Source organism: Dasypus novemcinctus, chromosome 26, assembly GCF_030445035.2.
Source record: "Dasypus novemcinctus isolate mDasNov1 chromosome 26, mDasNov1.1.hap2, whole genome shotgun sequence".
Classification (NCBI taxonomy): Eukaryota; Metazoa; Chordata; class Mammalia; order Cingulata; family Dasypodidae; genus Dasypus; species Dasypus novemcinctus.
This window is the reverse complement of record NC_080698.1, coordinates 9,951,915-9,970,517: the sequence shown is the minus strand read 5'-3', so window position 1 is coordinate 9,970,517 and position 18,603 is coordinate 9,951,915. Positions and strand designations below refer to the sequence as shown.

At 40.6% G+C, this 18,603-nt stretch overlaps 1 protein-coding gene across 5 annotated transcripts in view; it reads right to left on the bottom strand.

Moving 5' to 3' along the window:
- ARIH2 (ariadne RBR E3 ubiquitin protein ligase 2) overlaps positions 1–18,603 on the bottom strand; it is a 54,416-nt gene that overhangs the window by 18,997 nt on the left and 16,816 nt on the right. For 2 of the 5 annotated variants that reach the window (XM_071212058.1, XM_071212059.1), the window contains exons 4-5: positions 12,980–13,025; positions 680–747 (exon numbers count right to left, since the gene is read on the bottom strand). In XM_071212058.1, coding sequence (XP_071068159.1) covers positions 680–747; positions 12,980–13,018 — 107 coding nt within the window. In that variant the 5' untranslated portion in view covers positions 13,019–13,025. Of the gene's footprint in view, positions 1–679; positions 748–12,979; positions 13,026–14,381; positions 14,450–18,603 lie in introns of those variants that run through there. The other 3 variants (XM_058288618.1, XM_004451925.4, XM_058288619.1) reach the window with 2 other exon arrangements.

Here is an 18,603-nt window from a genome sequence, read left to right as displayed (position 1 = left end):
AAAACCGTTCCCCACAACAAAGAATTATCTAGCCCCAAATGTCAACAGTGCTGAGGCCGAGAAACTCTGGGCTAGGCAGAAGTACAGGCCCCTGAAACTAAAGGACAGGGAATCTCCTCAGAGGATGCAGAAGGAAGAGAAACCTCTCATCCTGACATCAAAGACATTCTGAGACTAAGATCTCCTCAAGAGCTCCAGTTCTGGAGGAGATGGGAAGAGATACTCAAATACCTTGCTGGTGGGAATGATGGACGGCAAACTGGCAGACCCTTTCTGAGGGCAATATGCAATATATATAACAATGCATTCCTCACTGTGGTATCCAAAAGAACTACATGGAGATGTTAACAAATGTTAAATAGAAGGGCCTTAACAATGTTATAAAAAATTGGAACTAATTTCCCTATCGCAGAGGTTTGGAAAAAGTATGGGGTATCTATATGATGAAGTACTGTGCAGCACTAAAACTCGGGTAAAAGAATATGCTGAAGACATGGGAAAATGTTCACAACATACTGAGAGAAAAAAGGATGCATAGTATGATGCAGTTTGTTAAAAACAATTTGCATATTGTCAGAATATATTCCAAAATGTAAATAGTAATCACCACTGTATGGGTGGTGGGTGGACAGAAGGGGAGCTTTGGTGATGCCATCTCTCCTCCCCCCAAACACCTTACCTGTCCAGTATCTCAGAGACTTGCCAGTGGAAATTAACTAATATAAGTTTAGCAACTGAATGAGAGACCTAGAAAGAAGAAAGAGAAAGAAATCAAATTATAACTGCAGTTTCTTTCAGAGCACTCCAGATTCTGAGAAATGCACACGTTAACATCTACGCCAGGCCCAAGCTTGATTTCCAAATTCCTCCTCTTGATTCTCTCGTCTTTTAAGTTCAGACATGAGAGAAATGGCTCTCTTCATTTCTTGCCTTTGTTTTCATTAATGACCCTTCCAAGAATATTATTTTTATTTGAAACTTAAAAGCATCCAGTTTACAGTAGATAACAGCCGGACATTCAACTTAAGCATCAGCGTTATGGGTTCCCTAATGTGATTTATGTTTCCTCGAACTATGTCTGGGGAGTGTACCTAGTTACTTAACTGAAGATCTCCAGCCTTGGACTTCTCACACAATCCCCACAACACAACACAGCAAACTCTGTTTAAAATTCTCAAGTTCCTGGTGGCCAAATAGCCTAATTGCAAGGACAATTTCAAAGTCTGTGGCAGCCTTTCTGGCCGCTACGTTCTTTTAGGGGACACTGAAAGCAAATTCGTTTTGGGTAGAAGAGAGCTTCATAAGGTTCTTTAAGCTAGAAATTCTATGTCTGTAAATTCTTCCTGAGAAAATGACAGAGAACATGTACATTACAGAGTTATTTACAGTGGTAAAAAAAACAAAAAACACAACAACTAGAAATAGCATACATGTGGAATGAAAGGAAGCTAGATAAATAATAATATATGACAAATCCTTGCAATGGACTATTATGAAGTCATTGAAAAGGATGTTGTAGAAACGAGTTTTTTACATAAAAAGTTCACATTTTAGTGCTAGGTTAAAGAAGTTGTACAGTCATAATAATTTAATTAGGGAACTAAAGTTGGGTATAAAACAAAAAACCGTGTGAGTCAAGAATAGGTTGGTGTCTGGAAACTTCCATCAAGCTTCCCAGAAAGAGCACTGCACAAGATGAATGGAGATACAAAGACAGTGCTTTGTCCTGGAGAGCCAAGAGAACATACAGAACCTTGGTACTCTGCTCACTGGACCAAATCTTTCAAAAAGAGCCACTAAAGATCTGTAGGGCAGTGCATAGAGGCAAAGGAAGACCAACATGTAATTCCTGCCCCAAGAGCTCAAGTCACCCCAGGAAGGTGACATGCTTTCCCTTACTAAACAAGGACATATCCCAGGCCACCATCAAGTGTCAGGCTGAGCAATCGGTGAATGTCCTCTGTCCCTACATTTCAGGTGTGTCTTGAGAAAATCAAGAACCCAAGACAGCTTACTTCACAGGTTGAGGGAGAGACGGTGCTCCCACTTCCTTTTCATGAATGATAAGGGGCATCTGACCCATGCAATACTGCAGTAGTGTTTCCTTGTTGAGATCCACAGAGACCTTAGGCCATAACAAACCATTCACCCACACTAGACCACTACAACACAGTAAAAACAGTAACAAGATATTTGGTTTAAACTTTAATGATTGCTTGAATATAACTTTTGGCTACAGATATACTTTTTATTTTTATTTTTTTTAAAGATTTATTTATTTATTTAAATCCCCCCCCCCACCCCCGGTTGTCTGTGTCTATTTGCTGCGTCTTGTTTCTTTGTCTGCTTCTGTTGTCGTCAGTGGCACGGGAAGTGGGGGTGGTGCCATTCCTGGGCAGGCTGCACTTTCTTTTGCGCTGGGTGGCTCTCCTTACGGGGCGCACTCCTTGCGCGTGGGGCTCCCCTACGCGGGGGACACCCCTGCGTGGCAGGGCACTCCTTGCACGCATCAGCACTGCGCATGGGCCAGCTCCACACGGGTCAAGGAGGCCCGGCCTGGGGTTTGAACCACGGACCTCCCATGTGGTAGACGGACGCCCTAACCACTGGGCCAAGTCCGTTTCCCCAGATATACTTTTTAAAAAGACAGTGTATCAGAGTCTGGGGGAAGGGGTATGCAGAATTACTGCTTAATAAGTACAAGTTTCTAATTATATTGATGAAAATGTTCTAGAAATAATGATGAGGATTAGACACCATTGTCAATGTACTTAATGTCACAGAACTGTACACTTAAAAATGGTTAAAATTATTTTTGTTGTATATATTTTACTACAATTTTTTAAATTAAAAAAACTTAAAAAAAGAAATTTTAAAAAAGGAAATGATGATTGGAGTCAATGAAAGGCAATATCTGCAGAGGAGTAAGTATGTGATTGGTGGCGGGGGAGGGAGAAGCCTGCTAAAATACTAGCTATTTTTCATTTCATGACCTGGATGATGTTTCCGTAAGTGTTGGCTTTATCTTCAAACTATACACATAAGTTTCATATACTCTTATGAGTATGATGTATTTCACAATTTCTAAAAAAGTTCAGAACACAAAAACAAACACATGGTAGTGATACTGTTTTATATATATATATATATATGCACATGTATTTATTTTTTAGGAGGTACCAGGACCATGGGAAGTAGGTGCTCAACCACTGAGCTACATCTGCTCCCCAATAGTGATACAGCCTTAGATGAGCTTCTCTCTGGAACCTGTCTCTGCTTCTTACCAAGTAGAGCCCAATTAGACTTGCACCCACTACTTTTTGTTTCTAAATGTCTAACCATGCAATACAGTGGCTACCAAGTCCTTGAAAAGGCACTGAACCATTCAATGGCCTATTCGGTAGGTAATTACAACATTCCAACTCCTAAATATATTTATAAATTTACATTTTCAGTTAAAAAAAAAATAGACTTTTGAGAGTTTAGATTTTTTTGATACTCCCCCCACCCCACCCCCCCCGCCCCCTTACATTCCAGAGAACTGAAACTCAGCTCAGCCTCTTCTTTACCCAGAAGAGTCCTGGCCACCTCTGGTAGCCACCTCCCCTTATCACAACAGCTTAGGTGGGGCCTTTAAGTTAAGGACCAGAGGTGAAGCTGCTTTTCCCAGATTCACAGCATCTGGACCTGGACTGGACCCAAGGGGAAGACTCAATATATGCTGATTATTAAGTGATGTTATGACTTAAAAAAAAAAAAAAAGTGATGTTATGTTTCTAGTCTGCTTATTTTAGGGATAAAATTTTTCAGTCTTCCCGAAAAAAGAACAGAATTTTCACACTGTACCTGCTCTGATTGATTCTTTGACCGCAACAGCACTAACAGCAGCAACAAAGCATAAGAACTAGCATGCCAGTTACAGTCCAACTAAGAACTCAACATGGCCTTCAGCCAAGACCAGCTGAAACCCCAAGTTTGTTAATAACCAACTCAGAATGTCCCAGCAGAGTGGAGTTCTGGTAAGAAGAGATAATATGAAGAGAGGATACATCCAGCATGCCATAAAACTGCCAGCAGAGTGATCTGAATCTATTCTTCTAGCGCCAGCATCTGGGAATACATCAATACAGTAGGAGCTCATTTTACACAACCAATATGTTCCCTTTGCATAAAGTTGAAAATGGTGCATAATAGTGAATCCCATTATTTAATAAGTATTTCTTATACAAACATATCACGTTTTTAAATAAAAAGGCAAATAAGCACTCTAATAACAATAAATAACCATCACAGAAATAATTTTTTAAAATGCTCTCTCTCTCTGCCTTTTTTTTTTTTTGATAGCCAATCGTGTATACCTGAATTCGCACGTGTGGAGTTCACACACAAAAAGATGTCTTACTGGCTATACAAGAGTAGGCATACAAGTGTCAGCTGTACACACTTCCTGCCAGCCCCCTGCAAGAGGGGTTCCTTCGATCCCCATGTCAGATGGAGGGAGTGAGAATTGCCTATATTATGTCCATAGCACATTATCAGAAGATGAAGGACTCTTTCCCTCAGTAATCCACTATAAACCTGAAGGAATTCTGAGACCATTTAAACAAAATGCAGTGTGACTGCACCCTGCCCAGTAATGGACACCAAGAAGGATCTGTAGGAATGCCCGGTTCCAGAAGGACCTCTAAGCAAAAGGAGCACAAGAGGGAAGAGAGTACTTAGAAGAACTTAGGCTAAAAGCCAATCTCAGCAGAGGCCACCTTCTCCCTGATTAGGGGCACAGGTGAAGGCTCCCAAAGTATGCAACCTCAAGGTGACTTGGGGGTGGGGGCCCAAAACTTGAGCCACCATCAGCAGAAGGGCCAGGATAAGCCTTTGATTATATAAAGCTACATTAAAGATAAAAATTAGCCTCTCTCAGAATGCAGCAGAGTTCTCTCAGGAAAGAGAGTATATTCACACCTTAATATTCAAAGAGCTCAGCTATCTACTCCGAATCTAATAAAATCAACATTTCCATAAATGGGGAAATGTTACCCTTGTTCAGTTGTGGAAAGAAAACCTTTCAGCAGCATCAAGAGGAACTCTTGGCAAAGTGGTAGTCTGCGGCTCTCTTAACAGTTTGTAACAAACGTTTCACAACAGTACAAGCTATTGGTGGTAAGGAGATGTTTGAGAACCTTTCATGATGATATGCACGTTTGTTTTGTAAACTCACAAATTTTACTAACACTTGTTTATGTATGTTCAGGTATAAATGTTGTACTTCAATAAAATTTTATTAAAAAAAAAAAAGAACTCTTGTCAGACCTTTTTGATCAAGGAGCTAATAACTTATTGGTAATTAGGATTAAGTATTATCAGGACCACTTATTAAAAAAAGGTCAAACCAAAGAAAATGGTCCAGGGTGGTAATCAACCAGTAAAAGTCAAAAAGACTAATGACTTAGGAAGGAAAACACATGACTATATTGTGTTCAGGATAACCTTTGGTTCCATTTTATCAACATGTAATAGGAAGATTAAAAGTCATTTATTTAATGACTCCCTTCACTATTTCTAAAAACACTAAATGAAGACTATGAGTCTCTAGGTAATTACAGAGAGAATCAAATTTCACCATTCTCTCCATGTCAGGGCCAAAGAGGGACTCCTTCTCAAAAAAATGGGTCACTATTTCCAGCATGCCTAGGACTCCCTAAGCTGGTAGAATGTGTCTTTGGCAAGACACCTGAGATATTCACAAAACGACGAAAAAAGAAGAATAAAATTTTAAAAGACTAAATTCAAATTAAGTGGAAAGACAAAAATAAAAACAGAAATGAATGAAATAAAAAAGTGAAAATTAAAGTCCAAAAGCTGATTCTTTAAAAAGATCAACAAAATTGATACACCCTTAAGTAGAGCAACTCAAAAGAAATGAGAGGGTGGTGGACTTGGCCCAGTGGTTAGGGCGTCCGTCTACCACATGGGAGGTCCGCAGTTCAAACACCGGGCCTCCTTGACCCTTATGGAGCTGGTCCATGCGCAGTGCTGATTCGCACAAGGAGTGCCATGCCACACAGGGGTGTCCCCCGCGTAGGGGAACCCCACGCGCAAGGAGTGCGCCCCATAAAGAGAGCCGCCCAGCACGAAAGAAAAAGTGCCACCTACCCAGGAATGGTGCCGCACACACGGAGAGCTGACACCACAAGATGACAACAAAAAGAGACACAGATTCCCATGCCGCTGACAACAACAGAAGCGGACAAAGAAGCCGCAGCAAATAGACACAGAGAACAGACAACCGGGGTAGGGGGAAGGGGAGATAAATAAATAAATCGAAAGGGAGGGAGGGAGGGAGGGAGGGAGGGAGGAAGGAAGGAAGGAGAGACAGTAAAAATTACCAATAACAGGAGTGAAAAAGGAGATATCCCTATATCTGTTGGAGACATTAAAAGGAAAATAAGAAAATATTATCAACAAATTCTACTAAATTTGACATCTTAGATGAAATGGGTAAGTTGCTTGAACTATATTTACCCAAACGGACTAAAAATGAAATATGAAAACTGAAAAAATCTATTGAAAAGATGGAACTCATGATCAAAACCATTCCCACAAATTTCAGGTCTACAGGTTTTCACTGGTGAATTCTATCAACACTAATCTTACACATTTTCAAAAATTAGAGAAAGGAATATTTATTCTAACTCGCTTTATAAGTCCAACATAACCATGAGACAAAAACCTAATAAAAAAAAAAAAATTAGTGACCAAGATCCCCTTATGAATACTCACACAAAAATCCTTAATCCAAAAATTCTAGGAAATCAAATCCAGCAATACAGAAAAAGGATAATATATCATAATCAAGTGAGGTTTATCCCAGGAATGCAAGGCTGATTTAACACTTGGAAAATCCATAATAAGGCAAGGAAAAGAAATAAATGACAAAGCCAGTGAAATGACTGCTTAAGGAGAAAATCCTAAAGGAAATCTACGAACTACCAGAAGTAATAAGTAAATTTAACAAGGTTAAAAATAAAGGTCGATATACAAAAATCAAATGTCTTTCTATATAACAGCAAACAATTATAAATGGACTTTAATGAACAGTAATATATTATTTTTCATCAATTATTTTAAAAAGAATTATTGACAGAAATGAGACACAAGGTACTACACATTGTTTGACTACATTTATATAAACTGTAAATATGGATAAATTTGTAGAGATGGAACAGGACTGGCAGATATATGTGGCATGGGAGAGAGAGAGGTACAGAGAGGTGACTGAAGGGCGGCGGACGTGGCCCAGTGGTTAGGGCGTCCATCTACCACATGGGAGGTCCGCGGTTCAAACCCCGAACCTCCTTGACCCGTGTGGAGCTGGCCCATGCGCAGTGCTGATGCACGCAAGGAGTGCCGTGCCGCGCAGGGGTGTCCCCCAGCAGTGTGCCCCATAAGGAGAGCCGCCCAGGGCGACAGAAAGCGCAGCCTGCCCAGGAATGGCGCCGCACACACGGAAAGCTGACACAACAAGATGACGCAACCAAAAGAAACATAGATTCCTGTGCCACTGACAACAACAGAAGCAGACAAAGACGACGCAGCAAATAGACACAGAGAACAGACAACCAGGGTGGGGGGAAGGGGAGAGAAAATAAATAAATAAATCTTAAAAAAAAAAAAAGAGAGAAAGGTGACTGCAAAGGGATAGGGGTTTTTTCTTTTTGGAGTAGAGAAAATTATAATATTGACAGCGGTGATGAATGCACATCTCTGTGATTATACCAAAAGCTATTTAATGTACACTTTAGATGGAATGTATGGTTTCTGAATATAACTCAATAAAATCGCTTAAAAAAAAGATTTATTTATTTATTTATTTAATTCCCCCCCCTCCCCGGGTTGTCTGTTCTCTGTGTCTATTTGCTGTGTCTTGTTTCTTTGTCCGCTTCTGTTGTCGTCAGCTGCATGGGAAGTGTGGGTGATGCCATTCCTGGGCAGGCTGCACTTTCTTCCACACTGGGCAGCTCTCCTTACGGGGCGCACTCCTTGCACATGGGGCTCCCCTACGCGGGGGACACCCCTGAGTGGCGCGGCACTCCTTGCGCGCATCAGCACTGCGCATGGGCCAGGTCCACACGGCTCAAGGAGGCCCGGGGTTTGAACCGTGGACCTCCCATGTGGTAGACGGATGCCCTAACCACTGGGCCAAGTCCGTTTCCCTAAAAAAACTTTTTAAACAGATGACATTTATATCTTTTATTTGACCCAGTATATCCAAAATATTAACTTTTCTACACATAATCCACTAGAAAATAGAGTTATTTTACATCCTTTTTTTCATATGAAGTCTTCAAAATCCACTGTGTATTTTATACTTGTAGCACATCTCAATTCAGACTGGTCACATTTCAAGTGCTCAATGGCCATGTGTGGTCATGTGCTACTGGGTAGAACAGCTATGGATTGAACACAATCCCAATCAAAATCCCAGCAGACTTTGTTTTGTAGAAAGTAATAGACAATCCTAAAATCTACAGAAATGTAAAAGATACAGAAAATCCAAAGCAATTTTGAAAGAGAAGAGCAAAGCTGGACTTATACTATTTACCTTTAAGACTTAATATAAAGCTACAGTAACCAAGACATATAGACCAATGGAACAGTTCAGAAGTAAACATACACATTTATGGAAAATCTTCAACAAAGGTGTCAAGGTAATTCAATGAAGGAAATGAAATAGTAGTCTTTTCAACAAATGGTTCTAGAATAACTGAGCAGCATTATACCAAAAAAAGCAAATAATCAAACCAACTCAGAACCTCACCTCATACCACACAACAATTAACTCAAAAGTCATCCACAGGAAGTGGATGTGGCTCAACTGATAAGAGCGTCCGCCTACCATATGGGAGGTCCAGTGTTCAGTACTCAGGGCCTCCTGGCCCGTGTGGTGAGCTGGCCCATGTGCAATGCTGTCGTGAGCAAGGAGTGCCGTGCCACGCAGGGGTGTCCCCCACGTAGGGGTGCCCCATGTGCAAAGAGTACACCCTGAGCGAAAAAAGCACAATTCGCCCAGGAGTGGTGCCGCACACACAGAGAGCTGGCATAGCAAGATGACGCAACAAAAAGAGACAGATTCCCGGTTCCGCCTGACAAGAATGCAAGCAGACACAGAGGAACACACAGTGAATGGACAGAGAGAGCAGACAATGTTTGGGGGTGGGGGGAGGGGAACGGAAGAGGAAAAAAAAAAAAGTCGTTCACAACCTAAAAGTAAAATCTGAAACTATAAAAATTCTAAGAAGAAAACAGAAAAAAATCTTTGTGACCTTGGTTTAAGAAAAGATTTCTTAGCTATGACATCAAAGCACAATCCTTAAGAGAAAAAAAAATTGATGAATTGGACTTCATCAAAATTAAACTTGGGAAGCAGATGTAGTTCAAGTGGTTGAGTGTCTGCTTCCCATACACGAGGTTCCAGCTTTGATCCCAGGTATCTTCTAAAAACAAATAAACCAACGAAAAAACCAACTCTCATTAGGGAGCGGACATAGCTCAGTGGCTGGGTTTAGTGCCTGCTTCCCATGTACAAGGTCCTAAATTCAATCCCTGGTACCTCCTAAAAAAAAAAAAAATTTAAATTTTTGCTCTTCAAAAGACATCATTAAGAAAATGAAGAGACTTCACAGACTGGAAGGAAATATTTGCAAATCATATATGTGATAAAGGACTTAATTCAGAATATATAGAAAATGCTTTACAACTCAGTAATAACACAACCCAATTTTCAAAAATTAGGAAAAGATTTGGACACTTCACCAAAAAAAGAAAAAAGATATATAAATGGCAAATAAGCACAAGAAAAGATCCTTACCATCATTACTCATTAGGGAAATGTGAACTAAAATTACAATGAGATACCACTTCATACTCACTAAAATGGTTTTAATCCAAAAGACTGACAATACCTGTGGAGAAACTGAAACCCTTATATAATCCTGGTGGGCATGTAAAATAGGAGAGCCACTTTGAAAGAAAGTTTAGGCCTTTCCTGAAATATTAAACATACCCTTACTATACAACCCAGCAATCCTATTCTTAAGTATCTATCCAAGAGATCTGAAAACATATGTCCACATAAAGACCTGGATGTGAATGATCATAACAGCACTATTCATTATAGTCAAAAAATGGAAACAACCCAGATGTCTATCAACTGAATGGATAAACAAAATGTTTATGTAGAAAATGTATATCCGTATAATGGAATATTATTCACCAATAAAAAGAAGTAACTACCAATGCATGAGTGAAACCCAAAAAAAGGTATGCTGAGTGAAAGAAGCCAGGCACGAAAGACTCTATATTGCATGATTCCATTTATATGAAATTTCTAGAAAAAGCAAAACTACAGAAACAGAAAACAGAAAGATCAATAGTTTCTGAGGGCTAGGTCTGGCAAGTGACTGCAAATAGGCACAAGGGAACTTTCTGGGTGATAGAAACATTCTAAAACTGGGACTGTGGCGATAGTCGTACAACTGTACAAATTTACTAAAACTCGTCTAATGGTAATTTTTGAAATGGAGGACTTTAACAGTATATAAATAATACTTAAGTAAGGCTATTAAAAATAAAATGAATTGATGGATGGATATATGAAGCAAATGTAGACAAATGTAGATAAATGGACACCCACAGTATAAATCCTTAACCTTCTGTGTATTTTTTAAAAATTTCTTAATAAAAGGAGGATAAAAGTTTGCCAAATTTAACCCAATGACTATCTATGGCATAAACAGGTTATAATATATAAAAGGTTGATATATATTTGAGGGCTACTGCATCAAATAGTTTACTTTGGACATTTACTTATAATCCTCAAATGAAATATTCCCCTTCAGAACTTTAACAGAGACCAAAAGTTAACGGATTCTACAATGATTTTAATAGGCATACCATTTTCACATGGGTCTCCATGGCAACTAACAGTGATAGTTTCACAATAGTTTCTCTGGCTCTGTCTTGCCCTCTCTGACCAGAACCTCTCAGTGTCTATCGGATTCTCTGCTCCCAGTCTGCCAGCTCCTCAAATGCTGGTGTTCTACCAGGCACAGCTTTCAGGCCTGCCCTCTTCTCACCTTCCAGGCCTGCCTCTGAGCAATCATATTCAGGCTTCTATCAGTATGAAATAAACCCCAAGGACAAGCGGGAAGGAGAGGGAAGTGAGTATGCCTGAGGAAGGGGGGAAAGGAGGGCAAGTAGTGGTATCAAGTTCATCAAAGACGGAGAGTGCCCCCAAGTCTCTGCATGGGTCAAAGAAGGCTTTCACAGAATCAAAGACAGGTCAGAGCAAGGCCAAGTGCAGCCCAATCTTTCCTGCCTTTTTTTTCCCCTCTTTACCTGTGCCCTCCAAACTTTGCATCATGATGGGTCAGAAACTGCTAGGAAGCTCTCCCTCCAGCTGGAAAGGAATGTGGGTCACCCTCTGTTGTCATTTACTCTGGACACAGTACCACATGATCGCAGGCATCAATCAAATCTGGCTTTGTTTTGCCATTGCCTTTACAATCCCAACTCTCTGTTTCCAGATCTTTATTTCAGGAAGCACTTAGCTACATGCATGTCAAATTGAACTTCGCTGCTGGTCTCCAATACTTCCCAAAGGTCTTGGCAACCATCTGCCTTGCTCTATAATCTGTATTTGCAAAAGAAATTTAAAATTATCTCAACACAAAATACGTGCAGCAGTTGCCACTTGGTTAGTGTACGTAGATACCTCAAGGAATACACAGTTAGCAGGGAATGAAGTTCTCCTTTCTGTTTCTTATAAAGAACAAAGTAAATGTGTCACAAAATTCTCTCTCTCTCTATTTCACAAGCAGGTCTGAGGGATGAAGACCAAGGGAAAATCCAATAAGCAGGCCAAAGATGCTAAGATGTTCTCACAGCAATGGAATGAAGGCCAAGTGTGTAGGCATGCTTTAGTCCAGTTCCTGGAAGAGTTAACAGCACACTAACCCACAACCTCAGCATTTCTTAAGATATTCCAGAGACACTTTCTTCAATGATCTAAGGACTTCAGAGACTACAGAACTGAAATAGTATAAACAATCTGTTGACATGGAATGGAGAATATCTTGGTGAGGTAAAACTTGTATATCTGTGTGACCTCTATCTCATGCACTATAAGGAGAGAGCACCTGTCAGTTTCAAGAGCTTAAATAAGGCAACTCTAGCAGCAATTTGGTTGTGGGCTTATATTTTAGCAATTCTTTGATTGCTGCCCTACTCTATGCCTCAACTTTATTCAGTGTGCATGTTCTCCATTAGAATCCTGAACTGAAAGCTAAACTGTGATGAAACCATTTTCCAAATCACAAGTCCCCAAGTCCACCTGAAGTTTGTTAGTAAAGGACAGCCAGCCACAAATTTCTTTTCTGGTTTCCACCAAAAACCAAAAAAATTTAAAAATTCAAGTAACTTCCTTTTAGAATTCTAGTAATTGGAGCAAATCTTTCTTGAGTGCCCTGTCTACTGAGAAACAATACCAGAAAGAGATAAACTCTGCTACTTAAGGAAACAATAAGGACATACAAAATTCAGGGCCCCTTCTAACAGAGGCAATATCGATCCTCTGAAAAAATGTTTTAAGACTTTCAGGAAATTTAACATGAAGGTCATGACCTAACAAACCAGAGCACGTGGATATTGAAATGTTTATTACTCAAATAGAACATGCAAATTTTATGTAAGAATTAAGGCACATACTGAATAGTCTCTACTCCTGACAACAGTTCCCCTAAGGAAGCCCTATGAGCACAAGCAGCTGCTTCTTATTCATCTTTTTAGCCTATTATAGCTGGTTCAAGCTGTCTAGCCCTCAGGGACAAGTTAACCATACAGCTTGCAAACAAAATTTTCCCCCAGGAAAAAAAAATCCAGCAGCCCACCAAAACTGTCACCAGCCCTTCCCCACACTTACCAGTGCCATAGGGATGATGCAGCTGATGGCAGTGAGCATCAACGGCCTGAAAAAATACAGGTGGTAGTTTCAATTTTTATTTAGAATTCTTACTTGCCAACTGCCTGAAATCTTTTAAGACTACACGAATGGGTCTCCATGCCTTAGCTTGTGGTAAGCCACTTGGTGGTCCAATCACACTTGTTAACACTAGTGATCACTCACAAAAAAACAGAGATGAAGGAAGGAAGTGAACTGTGAGCCAGTTTCTGGGCCTGGGGCTGAAAGGGACAAGGTATAGGAAAACCAGCCTGAAGAGATCAAGATGGATGGATTCAGGTCTGTGGGAGTAGGGCTTGTAAAAAAGACCAAAGGGTAAGAGGAAGAAACAAGGTTAAAAGCATAGATGAGAAGGAATAAGTGAACACCAGCTTAGAGTGGGGCAAAATCGACACTGATGGTGGTGGAGTCGCAGTGGGGGCCTAAGACCTAGGACAAGGCTCACCCCTAAAGTCTAATTTAAGAGGTGGGACTTCATTTCTCTCATACTTCACACCCACATACTCTTAGCCTCTAAAAGGTCAGCTCTCTGGTACCTGATCATAACTATGCCCCTTTTCATTTTCTCTTTACAGGTCCTTGGAAGGCGGGTTAACTTGTAATTGACCAACATGTTATTTGTGCTTTTAATTCTCATTAATAAATGCAAATTTGAAATTTTTCCACTAGTCTAACCTAAACTTAGTCTCAACTGCTATCATCTCCAAGCATTAAAATCAATACCAAAAAAACAAAGACTCCCACTAAATAAAAGGATATTTATGCAAAATGAATAAAAACATAAAAATTATTTATTGACCATGAGGGTACATGTTTTTAATGATGAGCAATTCCAAACATCTACAAAAGTGAAGAGTATAATAATGAACCCTATGTGCCCATGCTTGAGCTCGAGCATCAACCTGTGACTTAGGCTCATTTATCTCTACCCTCCCCACACCCATTCGGATTATGAAACAAATCTCTGCTAGCAGACCTCTTAATGTACATTTCAATGAAAACCCTCTAGGAAGTACATAGTACAAGTCTGATTATAGCTCCTTCAAGAATTCTAACAGGTTTCCAAGGGATGCTATATAGACAGTATAACCATTGCAGTGAATCAAGGTTGTGTCCAGCAACCACAATCAAAAAGAAATGCAGGGAGTATATGTGGCTGAAGCAGCTGGACACCTGCCTCCCACACAGGACGCCCTGGACTTGGTGCCTGGTGTCTTCTAAAGAAGTGGCCAATGAGCAGACATAATGAGTAAACACAATGAGCAGACACACGAGGGAGCCATCTGGGGTGAGAGGAGAAATGCAGGTAGGAGCTGCTATCGGATGAACCACACACAGTAGGACTAAAAGCCAAATCTCCTACCATGTTCCTGCAACTACAGCTCATCTTGTCCAGAAGTGATTTCAAACCATGCTGTCTCTTCCAACCACTGCTTCTGTGAGGAGGCAAAGGAGAGGGAACACCGAAGTGTCAAGGTCCCCTTTCTCCAGAGGAGGGACACGTCCAAGGCAGCCATCTTACTGACAAAACCAGACTCAAACAGCACATTTCAGAGACAGTTTCTACCCCTGACTGCTGTCCTCACCTACTCTCTCAGCTATGCTTAAAACACATACCCTTATTTTTAATTAAAGATAATCTTTAGTTTATGCGTACCTCCACCAGAGTGGAAGCTCTTTGAAGGCAGAGATTTTTGTTTGTTTCCTTCTTTGCCATATCCAAGTACCTAGAACAATGCCTGTGCCAGCACTAGGTCCCATATGCTAATACCACCTTCTGCCTCTCTCTAATGGCCCTGTCTCAAATCACTGCATACCCATATCCTCCAGAACCCATGCTGGGCCAAGGCTTCCAAGCCCTCAGGGGTTGCAGAGTCTACAGGAGAAGCAAACATAGCTCCTCAGAGGAAAGTAATAAAGGGTCGAGGGCTCAGAAAGTCTCTTGAGGGTTGCAAGAAGGGCAGAGACCCTGACAGGAGGTTTGTAGAGGTAAAAAGCATATGGGTTAGGGAGCGAAGCAATGAGAATGAACGAAGCAATGAGAAGTTCAGGTTGCAGTCTAGGGAAGAGAGTGAGGACACTTCAAGTTTCAACAGAGTGAGATAAAGTGGTGCTTTTGGTTGATTGATCAGAAAAATATTACGTGGAAGTAGAAAAAGTTACTATTAATAATACCGCCTCTCTTACCATTCTGAACAAGGAGAGGGAGAAAATAAAGGCAAGGAGACATTTTAAGTTCTTGTGAGGTAGAGGTCAAACTACTTTCCCCATTTCTCCCAATTATCAATCTAAACATTGGACAACAGAAGATATCCAGGAAACACGGATTTATTGGAGTGTATTTATACCACTCCCTGCATCCCCTTTTCAAGCTCCAACTTTTAGATATTTAAATTCCTCCACTGGTTATCTCTGTAACTTTAAGATGCTTTTCATAGGACCAGAACTGCATTTTCTTCCCTGTGGTAAAAATGTAGCCACCTTTGGGCCACTCAGAGGAGACTGTTTCTACATTGGGTACAAATACATTAATTTTACTCATTGCCAATTACTCATCCTTGGGTCATATAAAGGTTTGCTTTATATTTTGATGACGATTTGTGTATGTTTTCTGCTTTGCATGAAAAGTTTTTTATTTTCCCACACCTCACACAAAGGGTTCTATAGTTTCTTTACCATATCCCTACCATCTTCCAGCTTCTACTCATTGCTTGAAATTCATTCCATTCCTATTCTTGAATTCATCAAAATTCTGTTCAAATCTGGGTTGAATGCATTCCAGGCCTGTTATACACCATGAAATTTTTTCACTGGGTTAGTAGATTAATTCAACCACTTCATATATTCCTTATCTTTCTCTTTTTTAAAAAAATCTTAAGTCTTTAAGTAATTATCTCAAAAAGGTACATTGTAAGTAAATTTTTCTGCATGTCTGGAAATAAGTTTATTTTATGATAGAATTCTAGGTTCAAAATAAATTTCCCTCAGGATTTTGAAGACCACTGCTTCATTTTCTACTAGTTGTTACTGTTGCTGATGAGATGTCTGATTCCTGTTTCTTTTAGAAGACCAAATATGTCTTTATAGGAAATTTTTTTTTATTTTAAAGATTTATTTTTATTTATTTTTCTCCCTTTTCCCCTCACCCTGGTTGTCTGTTCTCTGTGTCTATTTGCTGCGTCGTCTTTATCCACTTCTGTTGTGGTCAGCGGCACCGGGAATCAGTGTCTCTTTTTGTTGTGCTCCGTGTGTGCGGCGCCATTCCTGGGCAGGCTGTGCTTTCTTTCGCACTGGGCAGCTCTCCTTAAGGGGCGCACTCCTTGCGTGTGGGGCTCCCCAACGTTTGGGACACCCCTGCATGTAGGACACCCCTGCGTGGCATGGCACTTCTTGCGCTCATCAGCGCTGCACATGGGCCAGCTCCACACGGGTCACGGTGGCCCGGGATTTGAGCCGTGGACCTCCCATGTGATAAGACGGACACCCTATCCACTGGGCCAAGCCCGCGTCCCATATAGGAACTTTCAGGGTTTTCTCTCTATCCTTTTTTTTCTCTGAAACCTTGTTTTTTTTTTTTGCTTACACACATTTTTTGCCCGGATTTTGGCTTTATTTGTATCGAGAGATTTTCTTGATTCTACCTTCTGATCTATCTATAGAATATTCTTTAACTTGGCAAACTTATAATTCATCTCCATGAGCTCTTTTTTATTCTGATTCTTACTCATGGCGTCTCTAATTGCTTTTGAATACCACACCTTGAATATCTTGGAGAAAACACTAAATAGAATACTTTAAAAAAATAAACAAAACAATCTTCTGGCCTCTGTTTCAGATAAGATCAATTTTTTCATTTCTCTTTCATTTTGCAGATTTTCCTCAAATGTCCAATGATTCTTGACTAGTTACTCAAATAAAAAACAGACTCGGGAAGTGGATATGGCTCAGGCGACTGAGCTCCTGCCTTCCACGAGAGGTCCATGGCTCAGTTCCCAGTACCTCCTAAAGAAGAGAGCGAGCTGGTGTGACAGGCAGGCATGGCAAACTGATACAACAAGATGACACAACAAGAGACACAAAAAGAAAAAACATAATGAGAGACCCAACAAAGCAGGGAGCAGAGGTTCCCAGTGCCTCCAAAAGAAAATGAGCAAGACAGCAAGCTGACGCCATAGGCAGGTGTGGCAAGATGATGCAACAAGAAACACAAGAAGAAAAAACATAATGAGACATACAACAGGGCAGGGAATGGAGGTGGCTGGAACAATTAGGCACCTCCGTCCCACATCAGAGGCCCTAGGTTCAGTTCCCAGTGCCTCCTAAAGACAAAACACACAGCAAGTACAAACAATGAGGGGGTGGGGAGTAATAAAAAAACAAAAAACAAAGTCTTGCCATAAAAAGAGAGAAAGTACTGATAAACACCACAGCATGGATGAACCACAAAAATAATAAGCTAAGTGAAAGAAGTCAGACACAAATGGTCACAGATTATATGATTCCATTTATATGACATACTTGGAATAAGAGAGAAAAAGCGACTACTTTATGGGTACAGGTTTTCCTTTGAGGGTGATGAAAGTATTTTGGAACTAGAAAGAGATGACAGTTACATAACACTGTGTATGTACTAACTACCGCTAAATTGCCCACTTTAAAGTGGTTAATTTTATGTTATGTGAATATTACCTTAACTTAAAAAAAGGGGGGAGGGTGTCAGTAAGATGAATTCTAAGTTGTGTACAAGGAAGAACATATCAACTGATAGGTTTCTACAGGGTCAGAGGCAACTACTACTCTACAGCCTCCAAAATCTCACATCTAAGGATCCTAGTTCTCCCCAGCTTATTCATTTCTTTAAAATAAGCAGATTTTTTGCCTAGAAACTAAGTGGGGATGGGGTTGACTGTTCTGTGCACAGAGCTTTAATGAATCCCCCCAACCTGTGGCACACTTTTCTCTCCCAGTCCTTGTCAGTCAAATTGGAGCCTATAGGGAAGCAGATGTGCCTCAAGCAATTGAGCCCCTGCCTACCACATGGGAGGTCCCAGGTTCAGTTTCTGATCCCTCCTAAAGAAGACAAGCAAGACAGCGAGCTGATGCGATGGGCTGTCGCGGCAAGTAGATGCAACAAGAGACACAAGGAGAGATACAACAAAGCAGGAAGCGGAGGTGGCTCAAGCCATTAGACGCCTCTTTTCCACACAGGAGGTTCCAGGTTTGGTTCCCAGTGCCTCCTAAAAGGAAGAAGAGCACACAAAGAACAGACACATACAAACAACGAGGGAGTGGAAAAAACTTAATAAATCTTTTTAAAAACTCAGAGCCTATAACCTCTTCAAAAATCCACTGGACAAACTGCTTCCCATGTGCAACGTCATCCCCATGTACCACCCCTCACCCCATTCTGTTATTATGAGTTTATAACATGTATATGCCTTTACTTTCCTTTTTTTTTTTAAAGATTTATTTTTTATTTATTTCTCTCCCCTTCCCCCCTGAACCCCCACGTTGTCTGTGTCCATTTGCTGCGTGTTCTTCTTCGTCCACTTCTGTTGTTGTCAGCGGCATGGGAATCTGTGTTT